Genomic DNA, 14659 nt, shown 5'->3' on the forward strand with positions numbered 1-14659 from the left:
GAGTTTGCGGCACTTTCTGTCCCGCTGTTTCAAGGAAAAAAAGAAAAACAGACACATAAGCCCTACTTTCGTTAAATAAAATGTATCGATGTCGAAATGAAAAGTAAAAGCCCTTTCTGGATAGACCGGCTTGTTCCTCGCATATCCTTGTTAATACCACGGTGTAGCTATCTCAGAACAAAGGCAGAGACTCATAAAGTCAATGTGATTTAATTTTTTTGCAATCGCTGGCCGTCATTGTAAAAATTCTGCGTAGACACGAGTGTGTGAAAGAAAAACTCAACTCTTGTGCCGCGTTCGTTAGACCCGCCTCTCTTCACGGGCACAGTACCTGAGGTAAACAACAAAACAACAGCACGTCCGTCGTACTTCCAGAAAGCCCCCTTCTATTTAAACAAATTTAAGCAAGGCGAATATAAAAGAGGGAACTCCTCGTCCTCACACCTATCTCCTAGATATGCGTTTCTAACGCATAGTACTTCGTAGTGGAAATCCGAGCGACCTGACCCTACAACCTAGAATAGGGTAGATTCGTAATCTTTTTATTGCTGGAACTGGAGAGTCGGTTTTGTTCCGAAGCAATTCACATCCCGAACTGCCACTGAAAGGTTGGATTGAGTTTGACGGAACAATTTCAAGAACGCTACGTCATAGAATTCCTTCTTACAGCATTTCAGCCGCGGGTATTTCAAATACCCTAAGAACCCGGATCCCTCTAGGACCGAGTGGAATCCTTCCCATGGTTACTACACGCTTCCCAGAATCCGGCGAACTCCTCCTCGTGGCTGCGGGGTTACTACGGATTGCATAATCCGCAGTATTCAATCCAGTCCTGGGACCCCAAACCGGAAACATTTCCCCGAAATGATTCCTTGTGTCATGAGGTAACTAAACATGAGATAGTGAAATAAATATCGCTTCTATTCAAAAAGGGACCATAAAAAGAAAGCCCTAAAATAAAACCATCAAGAGTCTTTTATTCTACATCCACCAGATACCTTGGTCTTTTTTTTTTTTTTTTTTTAATCACCATGACTGAACTCCAGCCATTTTTTTTCAAAGTTTTTATTTTTATCCGAAAAGCGCAGATGACAATGAAACAAGCATTTGCGTCCCTATCGCCAAAACTTAACAAATATTAACATTTTCTAGTTTTCTTTCAGATTTTTCATACTGTAAGAAATTAAACATGATAGATAAAGCCCAACTCTGCTTCTTCTCCTGCTTCATTTCCCCACCCCCACCCCCACATAGACAACTTCTATTATGAATTTTATGGGAATCAAATCCATTTTTATTTTTACCTGTCTCATGTTTAAATATGTTTGTAGATACAGGGGCGCCTGGGTGGCGCAGTCGGTTAAGCGTCCGACTTCAGCCAGGTCACGATCTCGCGGTCTGTGAGTTCGAGCCCCGCGTCAGGCTCTGGGCTGATGGCTCGGAGCCTGGAGCCTGTTTCCAATTCTGTGTGTCTCCCTCTCTCTCTGCCCCTTCCCCGTTCATGCTCTGTCTCTCTCTGTCCCAAAAATAAATAAAAAACATTGAAAAAAAAAAAAATTTTTAAATATGTTTGTAGATACATATATTTAGTGTTGTGTTGGATTTTTAAATTTACATAAATGTATCATACTCATGTTCTCCAAGCCACTTTTCTTATTCAACATTACTTTTTGATGATCTATTCACGTTTGAATTGTTACGTGGTATTTCCTTGAAAAAAATCTATATATCACAATTTCATTTTTCATTTCTCTACTAACGGACATTTGGATTGTTTTAAATTTTTACTGTTACATACATCCTTCTATGACTCTCTTCATGCATATGTGCAAAAATGTCCTTAAGATATACGCTGGGTCATAGAGTATGAATGTTAATATCTGCCAAATTATACCAATTTACATCCTTTCTACCAGTGATGAGCTCTCTACTCCACATTCTCACCAACACTAGATATGGTCACTTTCACATTTTTTGCCCCGTGAAGGGTGTGACTATAATTTACATTCCCCTGACAATTAAACATGGGGTGGATCTTTTCGCGTTTATTAAACTTTATTTCCTCTTCTGTGAATTGCCTATTCTTACAAAATTTGCTATTGTATTTTCTTTCTCTCAATGGTATGTACGTCTTTAGCTAGCCTACTCTATTCATTTAACTGGTATATATGTTGCCAATACCTTCTCTTAAGTTTACACTTGTTTTTTTGTTTATGGGGTTTTTGTCTTTAGGTTTCAATTTCAATGTAGTCAAATTTACCAATCTTCTGTTTATGATCTGTGCTATTTGTAACTTGCTTAAGAAATCCTTCCCTCTCCTCGGGTCACAGAGATGTTTTAAATTTTCTTTCCATAGTTTTATAGTTTTGTTTTTCACATTCTTTTTTTTCTCCTTATTTAGTTATTGCTGGGGTATAGTAGCACTATTGATTTTTATACAGCAATCCTGTATCCAAAAACCTTGCTGGATGGGCGCCTGGGTGGCCGTGGTTTAAGCATCCGACTTCGGTTAAGCATCTGACTTCAGCTCACGTCATAATCTCATAGCTCATGAGTTCAAGCCCTGCATTGGGCTCTGTGCTGACGGCTCGGAGCCTGGAGCCTGTTTCAGATTCTGTGTCTCCCTCTCTCTCTGCCCCTCCCCCACTTGTGCTCTGTCTCTCTCTCCCTCTCTCAAAAATAAATAAACATTAAAAAAAATTTAAAAACCTTGTTGAATTATGTGACTGTAATATTTTGTCTGTAAATCTCCAGGATTTTCTATGTAGAAAAACTTGTATGCAAATACGAATATTTTAAAATTTATTTTAACATGTAAACTCTTTTTAAAATTTATTTATTTTGAGAGAGAGCACATGTGAGCAGGGGAAGAGGGCAGAGGGAGGGAAGGAGGGAGAGAGAGAGAGAGAGAGAGAGAGAGAGAGAGAGAGAGAGAGAATCCCAAGCAGGCTCTATGCCCAGTGCGGAGCCCGATACAGCTCACTCTCAAGAACCACGAGGTCATGACCTGAGCCAAGATCAAGAGTCAGACACTTAACCAACTGACCCACCCAGGTGCCCCCATTGTAACCTTTTTTAAATTGTCCTTTTTTTTTTTCAAATGTTTATTTCTGAGAGAGGAAGAGAACGAGCAGGGGGAGGGCCAGAGAGAGAGGGAGACAGACGATCTGAAGCTGGCTCTGTGCTGACAGCAGAGAACCCCATGCAGGGCTCGAACTCCTGAGCCATGAGATCATGACCTGAGTTGAAGTCGGACACCTAACCAACTGAGCCACCCAAGCGCCCCTTAAATTGACCTTTAATGTGGAAAATTTCAAACACAAAGAAAAGGTAGTGAAGACTCGTTCTTAGCACCCAACTTCAACAATTTCCCATTCTTGTTTTTTTTTTTTTTTAACGTTTTATTTATTTTTGAGACAGAGAGAGACAGAGCATGAACGGGAGAGGGGCAGAGAGAGAGGGGCACACAGAATCAGAAGCAGGCTCCAGGCTCTGAGCCATCAGCCCAGAGCCCCACGCGGGGCTCGAACTCACGGACCGCGAGATCGTGACCTGAGCTGAAGTCGGACGCTTAACCGACTGAGCCACCCAGGCGCCCCTCCCATTCTTGTTTTATCTACCCTCTCTCCCCACAACACTTTTTCTTTTGCTTTGTTTTTTCCCCTGGGGTGTTTTAAAGAAAATCCCAGAGAGCGTGTTATTTCACCTATAAATACTTTAATGGATATCCTGACAAGGCTTTTTTCAAATTTTTAAAAACATGACTACAACACTGTTACGATACCCAAATTAATTAATTCCTTAATATTATCTACTACCTGTTCCATGTTCAATTTTCGCTCAGAAATGCCTTTCTACAGTTGGTTTGTACAGTTGTTTCCTCTCCTGTGTTGTTGCAATGGCAAGGACCTCTCGTACCACATTGAAGGCAGATGCAGAGTGTACATCTTTTAACTTGTTCCCAACTTTCATGCGAAAGGTTTCCTTTAAAGGATTTTTAAAAATGTCTTATTTAGGGGCGCCTGGGTGGCTCAGTCGGTTAAGCGTCCGACTTCGGCTCAGGTCACGATCTCGCGGTCCGTGAGTTCGAGCCCCGCGTCGGGCTCTGTGCTGACAGCTCAGAGCCTGGAGCCTGCTTCCGATTCTGCATCACCCTCTCTCTCTGTCCCTGCCCTGCTTGTGTTGTCTCTCTCTCAAAAATAAATATTAAAAAAAAAAAATGAGAGTTTTGTCTAGAGACATAAAGGAGACCCTTGCCTAGATCCATACTTCTGAGGACTCTACTCTGGCGTCTGGCAGTGTCTCTTCCTGCAGGGGGAGAATCCATGGTACCAAGGTGAGATGCCCAACTGGAATACATGCCTCCTTCTAAACACACTTCTTATGCCCAAATAGCTCCACACCTGCTTCTGAAGCTTGCTTAGGTTTCTGACTCCTAAGGGTGAACTGTGCCAATGCTGTATGCCAGGGGTGTAAACAGAGCTTAGAAATGTGAGGTGGAAAGTCCACATCCACATATGCACGGGCCATATAAACAAACCCAGGGGTGGGGAAAGGGGGCAGTCTGTAGGTCAGGGGCCAACTCTCCTACACTGTCATGTTTTGGCAAGGAATCCATAAAGTCAGAGAATTTTAAACTCCGACCTTGTCTTCCAGGTCTTTAGGAAGGCATGTTTGTCAAGATAAGGGAATAAGTTTGGTAGCTCGATTTGTAACTTTCAAATACTAAGACAAATAGCACATGGGCCTCAATTTGCACTCGTCAGGATGCTGCAAATGTTGGTGGGATACCTGACCAGTGAATTTACAACTTGCTTAAAAATTGTATTTCAGGGTGCCTGGGTGGCTCAGTTGGTTAAGCGTCCGACTTTGGTTCAGGTCATGATCTTGCAGCTTGTGGGTTCGAGCCCCGTATCAGGCTCTGTGCTGACAGCTCAGAGCCTGGAGCCTACTTCAGATTCTGTGTCTCCGTCTCTCTCTCTTCCTCCCCTGCTCACACTCTGTCTCTCTGTCTCTCAAAAATAAATAAAGATTGAAAAAAATTTTGTTTTAATTGTATTTCATCAGTTCTATATTTTTACCACCTGGTATTTTCATTATGACATCTTCTAGGTCACCCTAAACAGTGAATCCAAACATTAGAATACAGAGGTTAAAAGCTCAGATCTTGGGGGAGCCTGGGTGGCTTAGTTGGTTGGGTGTCCGACTTCAGATCGGGTCATGATCTCGCAGCTTGTGGGTTTGAGCCGTGTCAGGCTCTGTGCTGACAGCTTGGAGCCTGCTTCGGATTCTGTGTCTCCCTGTCTCTCTGCCTCTCCCCTACTCGTGCTCTGTTTCTCTGTCGCTCAAAAATAAATAAACATTAAAAAAAAAAAAAAAAAAAAAAAACCTCAGATTTTGGAATAAGCCAAATCTTGGTTCAAATCTAGGTTCAACCATTTTCTAGCAATGTAACTTTGATGAAGTGACTTAATCTTTCTGAGCCTCAATTTTACGTGTAAAAAGGGAATAACAGGACCTATCTCCTAGGGTTTGGGGGGAGGATTAAATTCCATAATACACACTAAATGATTGGTATGCTAATTAGCCCATGGTAAATTTTCAAAAAATTGTAGCTATTTTAAGGAACAACGTTGAATGCTACTAGCTAGGCACTGCATTATATCACCCAAATCCCCATAAAAACCCAGATTGAATCCTATTATCTCTCCATTTTATATAAGGAATTAAGGCTTATGCAAATGACCTTTAAAATAATGCTTTTAAGGACGGCAGAGCGTGTATTATTCCCATTTCATGAAAGAAAACTGACACTCAACTTTCAAAAGACCTTCCAAGGGGCCGCCTGGGTGGCTCGGTCAGTTAAGCGTCTGGCTCCTGGTTTCGGCTCAGGTCATGATCTCAGGGTTCGGAGTTCCAGCCCCACGTAGTTCGAGCCTGCTTGGGATTCTCTCTCTCCCTGTCTACCCCTACCCCGCTTGCACTCTTTCTCAAAATAAGTTAAAAACAATGTTTAAATCAAAATAAATAAATAAACACACACAAGCCAGGAAGTTGGGGACAGGTGAAACCAGAATTCTCAGAGCCCACTCTACTCCTTTAATACTATTTTAACTGCGCCAGAAACACTGCTGTGAAAGAAAGTTAAAATTGCTATTTTCTACAGATCTGTAAGCCCATCATGTTGTAAATGGATACTCTTAAATATTAAAAAGCGTTCCATTTGTTTGTTTGTTCTTGAGAATGAAGGCATAATGGATTTTCTATTTACCACCCAAAATGTTTTAACATTAATGGATTTGAAATCGGAAACTTTCGCTTAGTGGATGTTTCACAAAATTTCAAAATTTACATAAAGTCAATTCCCCCGAATTCATTTTCCACTGGCAAATACCAATTATCTTCCAAAAAAAGCTATTTTGTCTCTTTCTCCTGGCTGGAATGTAAATTGCAAGAAGACGGGTCTTTATCTAGTGTGCTCACTGCATCATCTAGAATTGTGCACAGAATAGTTGCTCAGTAAATTATTTACGGAATTGACAATTGCAGATCCAAATAAAACCTATGCAATTTTCCCCACGCTAGATGCTACAGCGTGGGATTGATAGGTATTAACTCAAGCCATACAAAACTCTTATTACTTGTTACCTACAAAAGGCAAAATTCATGTGTTTCAGCCTAATTGTTTTTAAGGTTTTCTAGAGTATATTATGAAGCAAAGGGAACAGATATTACAAAAGCTAAGATAAAAATGGGAGAAATTTTTCTCATAAGAAAAAATTATTTTATAAAAGTTACCAAAGGCTTCAAGTCCTATGTTAAGATATTCTCACAAATCACAACACTCCCACCATTTCAAAAGTTAAACTAGGGGGCGCGCCTGGGTGGCTCAGTTGGTTGAGCAACCAAATCTTGATTTCGTCTCAGGTCATGATCTCACAGTTCGTGGGTTCAAGCCCCGTATCAGACTCTATCCTGACCGCTCAGAGCCTGGAGTCTGCTTTGGATTCTGTGCCTCCCTCTCTCTCTGACCTTCCCCTGCTCACCCTCTGTCTCTCTCTCTCTCAAAAACAAATAAGACATTAAAAAAAAAAAAAAAAAAAAGTTTTTAGAAAAGAAAGAGAAGTTTCAAAATATGTCCAAACAAATCTGCTTTGCATTTCTAGAAATAAATCTATTTAAACACAATAATTTCCAATTTTTGTACATAATTTTGTCCATCCAGACCTTAAGATCACTTAACATTCCAAAAATCAGAACTCTTTAAATTTTTTTTTTTTCAACATTTTTAATTTATTTTTTTTGGGACAGAGAGAGACAGAGCATGAACGGGGGAGGGGCAGAGAGAGAGGGAGACACAGAATCGGAAGCAGTCTCCAGGCTCCGAGCCATTAGCCCAGAGCCTGACGCGGGGCTAGAACTCACGGACCGCGAGATCGTGACCTGGCTGAAGTCGGACGCTTAACCGACTGCGCCACCCAGGCGCCCCCAGAACTCTTTAAAATATACGAAACAAGGAACGAATCTGGGTTATACAAAATTTTAATATCAAATAAAGTACAATTTACTTGATTAAAAGTTTTGATTTCCACATAAAGTATTCTACTGAAATAAGAGACTAACAAAGCAGTTTCCAAGTCACAGTAAATGAAATGTTGACGGTCTAAAAACTAGACAATCGGCCATGAATGACAACAAGCAAGGGAAGCACGTATCAGCAAGTTTCTTTCCAAGCTATCAAAAATGTCACAAGTTCAAATTTTTCTTGTCTGTGGTCCCAAAACCGGCAGCGTCTTCATTTCATCCACTCTATTCTTATGTATTTGAAAAGCAGGTGTTATCCATCTACCACAGGAGCACTGTTCACCATACCAATTGAAAGAACCCAACTTGGCACTGCATTTGGGGCAAAGAAGCTGAAATAAAGCAACTGTGTTACTTCATTCACTCACCTGTATATAAAACAAATAATTACCACTGGCAATATAGGATATAAAACAGGTAAGACACAGCTCCTACCTCCACGGAGTTTACGATCTAATCAGCAAGATGAAAGGCGATGGCAATTCGCCATACTAAGATGGAGGGCTATGATAATTGTGCAAGAAGCATGTTGTGTCCTGGGAGTTTGGCAAAGGACCAGATGAATCCGCACATGAGGGGAGAAAGGTGACGGCGGAGATAGGAAACCCAAGGTTGCAGGATGTGGCACGTGCTGGCTTTTAAATCAGCCTGCGGTTTAGTATCTCAAACTAAGATCATCACGGCTACAGAACAGGAAGGCATGTTAGGAGTCTCACGTTCTATTAATGATATTGACGGCATGTAAGTTAGGTCTCAGCTTCCTGGCTATTTTAAAACAAATAAACAGGGGCCCCTGGGTGGCTCAGCCAGTTAAGCATCAGACTCTTAATTTCGGCTCAGGTCATGATCTCCCTGGGGTTCATGGGATAAGGTCCCATGGTCAGGCTCTACACTGTCAGTGAGGGATTCTCTCTCTCCCTCTCTTTCTGTCCCTCTTCCCCAGTCACGCTCTCTCTTTCTCAAAATAAATAAACATTTAAAAATAATAAAGGGATGCCTGGGTGGCTCAGTTTGTTGAGCATCTAATCTTGGCTCAGGTCATGATCTCGCAGTTTGTGAGATTGAGCCCCACGTGGGGCTCACTGCTGTCAGCACAGAGCCCACCTCGGATTCTGTGTGGCCCTCTCTCTCTGCCCCTCCCCTGCTTGTGCGCTCTCTCTCTCTCAAAAATAAACATTTAAAAAAAATAAAAAATAAAAATAAAGAGATTAAAAACAAAAGACTATATCTTAGATTAAGATTAAGAATATCTTTAGGGGCACCTGGGTGGCTCAGTCTGTTGAGCATCTGACCTCAGCTCAGGTCATGATCCCACAGTTTGTGGGTTCAAGCCCCACGTTGGGCTCTGTGCTGACAGTGCAAAGCCTGCTTCAGATCCTGTGTCTCTCCCTCTCTGTCTGTCCCTCCCCTACTTGTGCGCACTCTCTCTCTCTCTCAAAAATGAATGAACTAAAAAAAAAAAAAAAAGGGGGTATCTTTAGATTAATATTAAGCAAACCTAAATGAGAAATGTGGCCGTCACAATGCTCACATGAGCTGCATTCTTAAGAATTAACAGGAAATGAAAACAAATCTCTCAGCAAACATACAAACTGAAAGATCAGGAAAAAAGAGAGACGTTATGGAGCCAAAAGAAAAAAAAAAGAGAGTGAAGAAAAACTTTAAATATAATTTTAAAATCCTTATTTGCCCTTAATTGTTACTAAGTTTGCGTTTTGTTAAAATACATTCTAATTGGCTTTCAAGTCTTCTACTTGAAAAAACATAAACGGCCTTGAAAGGAATTAACTTAGACCAAAAGCCCCCAACTAGAAGTGGTTCACTATTTTAGATCAGCTGGGTTTTATTTAATTAATATATTTGATAGAGTCTTATCTACACTAGAAAGATATAATCTTCATCAAGAAGGTAGTTATGATGGTTTAAAGTCCGAGAGAGAACAAAATATAGATGATATAATGAAACTGCAGAAAATATAATGTGTTCCTACCTGTCCATCCATCACGCCCAGCAAGGCAGATTCCATCCACTGTACAGGTTCAATGAAATACGATGTACATTGAGCCTGACCCCCTGTGGTGAGCATCAAAGATGGCGTCACTCTCTTGTGGGCAAAGGCTATAGGACCACTTCCTTCATTATGATCCAAAATGCTAGAACTTCGAAATAAAGACCGCCTGCAAGCCCCAAACAAAAACATTAATGGCTTTCAAAACAATGAAAAAATAGATGCAGTGTGCAGTATTTCTTAGCAAAATAAAATAAAATTGATTATGCTACTGTAATTTTCAATAACCTCTACAAATAATCTGATTTATTTTCACTCTTAAGAACTTATTCTCTTCTTAAAAGCAGATGTGAAGGGGCGCCTGGGTGGCTTAGTTGGTTAAGTGTCCGACTCTTGATTTCAGCTTAGGTCACGATCTCACAGTTGTGCAATTCAGCGTCCGGTTGGATTCCATGCTAAATGGGGAGCCTGCTTGGAATTTTCTTTCTCCTCTCTCTCTGCCCCTCCCCACACTTGCATGCGCGCGCGTACGTGCGCGCACACACACACACACACACACACACACACACGAGAAAGGAAGAGAGAGAGAGAGAGAGAGAGAGAGAGAGAATCCCAAGCAGGCTCCACACTCAGCATGGGCTCCATTCCACAACCCTGGGATCATGACCTGACCTGAAATCAAGAGTTGGGCGCTTAACCCACTGAACCACCCAGGCACCCCTGATTTTGACATTTCTACGTTACTCAATTAAACAAGTTCTCCCTACAGATTTTAAGAAAACGAAACTTTCAATACTTTTCAGCTACTGAGACAAGGCAAAATCTGCAGAGGATAGAAAATATTTTACCTGCACTTTCTACATTTGTAGAGAACCTCGTCTTTCAATCCTTGTGAAATGGTCGTCGGGTCGACAGCAAAGAGTTCTTGAGGTAAGTTCTGTAATTCTACAGGACATAATTAAAATGTATCTAATTGTTGAAGTTAACTCTGCATTGTCAGGCAAAGTTCAGCTAATGTCAAACTAAGGCAAAAAGTGCTAACCTCAGAAATTAGAAAAGAAAAAAAAAAAATCTCCAGTGAGGAGAAATCAGTGGGAGGTAGGAGAGCATAGTGAAGCCCTTGGGTTCTGGGACAGACTGCCTGAGTTCAAATCCCAGCCCACCACTGACAAACCATGTGACCTGGAACAAGTTATTTCTTGCTAAATCACAGTTTCAAAAGGAAATAATAGTACCCGTCTCAAGAGATGGCTGGAAAAGTGAGATAATGCACCTGAAGCCTTTCGTGTCAGAGCAAGGAACATCTAAAAAGGGCCCAATAAGCAATTATCACCAGCAATTATCACGTACCTGGATACTTTTCTGTAACCTTTTGTAAACGATATTGCTTATAAACTGCACTCGAAGTATCTACTTCATATCCCATTGCCTGGTATAATTTTAGTTGCCACTCAAAGCCCTCATTCATCCTGTAAGGACAAGCAAATTTAAAGTTAAGTTTTCATTAAATGAGTAAAATCACACTGCAAAAACAATTATTACTATAACAAAGAACTCACTTAGCCTCTGGTTGGATGGTCTGGAGATTTTCATAGGCTTTTTCAAAGGTAAGCTGGTCAGTCTTCATCAGAAAAGCAGTTATTATAGCCACACTTCGACTGACTCCTGCATGACTGAAAAAGAGACCTCTAAAATAAAACAGCAAACAGCAGCAATTAAAAAAACAAAAAAGCCCAGCTCCCTATCAGTGGTAAAGTTCAGGTCCACTCCATGTCTGCTTCTTCTGCCCAAGATAAACTCTTTGTCTCTGAAATACTAACGACATACAAAAGAATTATTTCCTTTTTTTTTTTTTTAATTTCTTTAACATTTATTTTTGAGAGAGAGAAAGAGAGAATGAATGAGCAGAGGAAGGGGCAGAGAGGGAGACACACACGGGATCCAAAGCAGGCTCCAGGCTCCCACCTATCAGAGCTGGAGGCAGGGCTCGAACCCACAAACCGTGAGATCATGACCTGAGTCAGATGCTAAACAATCGAGACACCCAGGCACCCCTATTTATTTCCTTTTTGCTTTTGAATTCTGAACTATGTGAATGTATTACCTTTTCAAAAGGTAATACACTAATTTTACACTAATTAAAATAAATTATAATGGCTTTGGAAAAAATCCAAGCTCCCTTGCTCTTGGCATTAAGGGGCCTGGAAACCCGGTCCCAGGCTTCTCTCCATTTTACCACTACCTTATGTCCTTTATGTAAATATTTAGAACGAGAGCTGGCACACAGTAAAAGTGCTGGCTCAATAAACCGAAACTCCTGTTACTACACTCCAATCCAACTAAAAAGGACTACTAAGAATTCCCAAATACCTATCAAGATTTTCTTTTTGGCATTGCTGCGACGTAACTCCATCTTTCCCGTGGGCGTGGCTTAGGGATCCCTCGTGTCCTAACCAATTTTTCTCTCCCCATTTCTCCCCTTCATCAACCACCCTCTGCCCCAAACAAAAACACTGAAAAGAATCTACTTTTCCTCTGAAGGTTGAAAAACTTTTGTTCATCTCCTTTGGCACATGACTCGCATCACAGTCTGCATTACAATCATCGGGGCAAGGTGCCTGGCTTCTTCTGAAGAGCTTTAAACTCTCTAGGTGCAGGGACTTGGCCGTTTATGAGCCCACCCCCACCCCCCCACCCCCCCGCTACAAAACAACTCCGGGTTGGGAGGGGGGCTGCAGGATGCATCAAAATACACAAGTGTGAATCATCAAAACAGGAATGAATGAGAGCCAGCACGCCTTCAGGGGCCCCGCCCCCTGCCCCCACCTCTCTCCCGGACACCCGCCAGCCAAGGGAGGGAGGGAGGGAGAGGAGGTCCCGGTGGTCTGACAGCCCCTTCGCCCTCCCCTAGGATCCTCGGAGGAAGGGGGGCGGCGGCAGGCTGGAAGCGAAGCGGGGCTGCACCCCCTCGTGCGGGCCGCTCACCAGTGCACCAACGTCGCGCGGCCCTCGTCGCGGGCCTGGCCGATGAAGGCCACACACCGGTCCAGATGGCTGAGCAGGTCAGTTTCGGGCTTGTCCAGCGCCGGCACAAAGAGGCGCCGCAGACCCTCGATCCCGGCGCCCGACCTGAAGTCGGGCTCCTCCGAGTCCACCGTCAGCACGGCCGTGATGCCCGCCTCCCTCAGGTGGTCCGGCTCCGCCGCGGCCGCGGCTCCACCCAGGTACAGCCCCGGCCGCACCTCCAGCATCTGCCCGGCGGAGCTGGCCCCGCTCTGACTGTCACCCGGCCGCGGGCAGCCATGACTCCCTCCCTGCGCCTCCAACATGGCGGCGGCCAGAGGCCGAGCGGCCAGGGGCCCTACCATCGAGTAGGCGGCCGGCTAGAACGCCCTTCCTCTGGGACGAGCCGGCCTTAGATGCGCAGCCGCGCCCTCGGAGGACCGCGGCCGTGGCAGGAATCCGCACTTCTGGGGCAAGGTGATGCTGTGGCTGAGGCACAGCTTTAAAACCCGAGTCTGGCCCCAGCTTCCCTAGATTGGTGGTAGAGGATAAACTTCCCCATATACAGGGTTTCTCGGGCTTATAGTGTTGAGACTTCATGGAAAGGGGCGATAAGAGCAGCTGGACTCAAATTTGAAATAATGGTCCCACCAACCGAATCAACTCTCATTTTATCCAACTGGGGTAAAACCGTGTTTTCAACATTTATGAAGCCTTCTGTTTGTGTTTTTTTCTCTTGTGATTAATTTTTCTTTTCTCTCTTTGCCCAGTTGTTTATTGGTATGTGAATCTCTTTCTTGTTGATGTACACTGTCCTATATACTTTTAAGATACTAATCTCATATTTTTGTGTGTCAGTACCCTCCAACCCAAGAACACCGGGAACCTATCTCACTTTCTTATCATTTGCATGTTCCCTGAAGTAGCATTTTTAATTGCTTTTAAGAATTTTTCCGTTGCATTCACATGTTAGCTGTTGGGTGCAAAAGGCCTAGTTTTCAGCCTATTTTGGCTTTTGGCATGATCATTTCTAGCTTTTGATTTAAAGAGAGAGACCTGTGATTCTTCCTTTCACTTGAACATCTAGAGATCATTGTAGGGTTATTAATTGGCCTAATTACAATATGGTTGCATCTCAGGGACTAGGAAGGCCTGAAAAGAGGAAGCCAGATGGGGGAACATCTGGTCTGTGGAGCAGTCAGAACATATATCATGTTGGGGCACCTGGGTGGCTCAGTTGGTTAAGCATCTAACTCTTGATTTAGGCTCAGGTCATGACTCACAGTCCATGAGATCTATCTCCTCATCAAGCTCCACATCAGGCTCTGCTCAGAGCCTGCTTGGGATTCTCTCTCTTTCTCTCTCTCTCTCTCTCTCACTGCCCCTCCTCCCTCTCTCTTTTTCTCCCTCTCTCATAATAAGTAAATAAACATTAAATATATGTATACACACATTTATTAAGTTTGTCATCTTATATGGGTATGATTTGTGGCACCCCAAAACAATCACAATAGTAACATCAAAGATCACTGATCACAGATCACCATAACAAATATAATAATAATAATAATAATAATAATAATAATAAATTTGGAATATTGGGGCACCTGGGTGGCTCAGTTGGTTGAACGGCTGACTTTGGCTCAGCTCATGATCTCATGGTTCATGAGTTCAAGCCCTGCGTTGGGTTCTGTGCTGACAGCTCAGAGCCTGGAGACTGTTTCAGATTCTGTGTCTCCCTATCTCTCTGCCCTTCCCCTGGTCGTGCTCTGTCTCGCTCTCTCTGTCTCAAAAATAAACATTAAAGAAAAAAAGTTTTTTAAACAGGTTAATTGTGCATTCAGAAAACAAAAAGGGGGAGAGGGCTAAATGGGTTGAGCTTTTGTATGTATTGAAGTTATTATCAGCGCAAAATAGACTGTTATAGCTATAAGATGTTTTATGTAAGCCTTATTGTAACCACAAAACAAAACCTACAGTAGACGCAATACACATGAGATGAAGAGTAGGAAATCAAAGCATAACACTGTGGAAAATCATCACTTCAGCAATGAAGGAAGCAAG

At 42.6% G+C, this 14659-nt stretch overlaps 1 protein-coding gene across 2 annotated transcripts; it reads right to left on the reverse strand.

The window, feature by feature from the left end:
• Positions 1-7526: 7526 nt before the first annotated feature.
• Positions 7527-12975, reverse strand: DUSP12 (dual specificity phosphatase 12). 2 transcript variants are annotated; one of them, XM_058700542.1, is made up of 6 exons: positions 12578-12975; positions 11152-11265; positions 10943-11061; positions 10441-10537; positions 9575-9761; positions 7527-7916 (listed from the first exon to the last, which is right to left on the reverse strand). In XM_058700542.1, exons 1-6 carry the CDS (start codon positions 12958-12960, stop codon positions 7755-7757), a joined length of 1062 nt encoding a protein of 353 aa, XP_058556525.1. In that variant the 5' UTR covers positions 12961-12975; the 3' UTR covers positions 7527-7754. The 2 variants fall into 2 exon arrangements, with proteins under 2 accessions (XP_058556525.1, XP_058556526.1); XM_058700543.1 differs by lacking the exon at positions 7527-7916 and adding an exon at positions 8221-8267.
• Positions 12976-14659: the final 1684 nt, after the last annotated feature.

The sequence above is a fragment of the Neofelis nebulosa genome, chromosome 15, assembly GCF_028018385.1.
Source record: "Neofelis nebulosa isolate mNeoNeb1 chromosome 15, mNeoNeb1.pri, whole genome shotgun sequence".
In the NCBI taxonomy this organism is placed as follows: domain Eukaryota; kingdom Metazoa; phylum Chordata; class Mammalia; order Carnivora; family Felidae; genus Neofelis; species Neofelis nebulosa.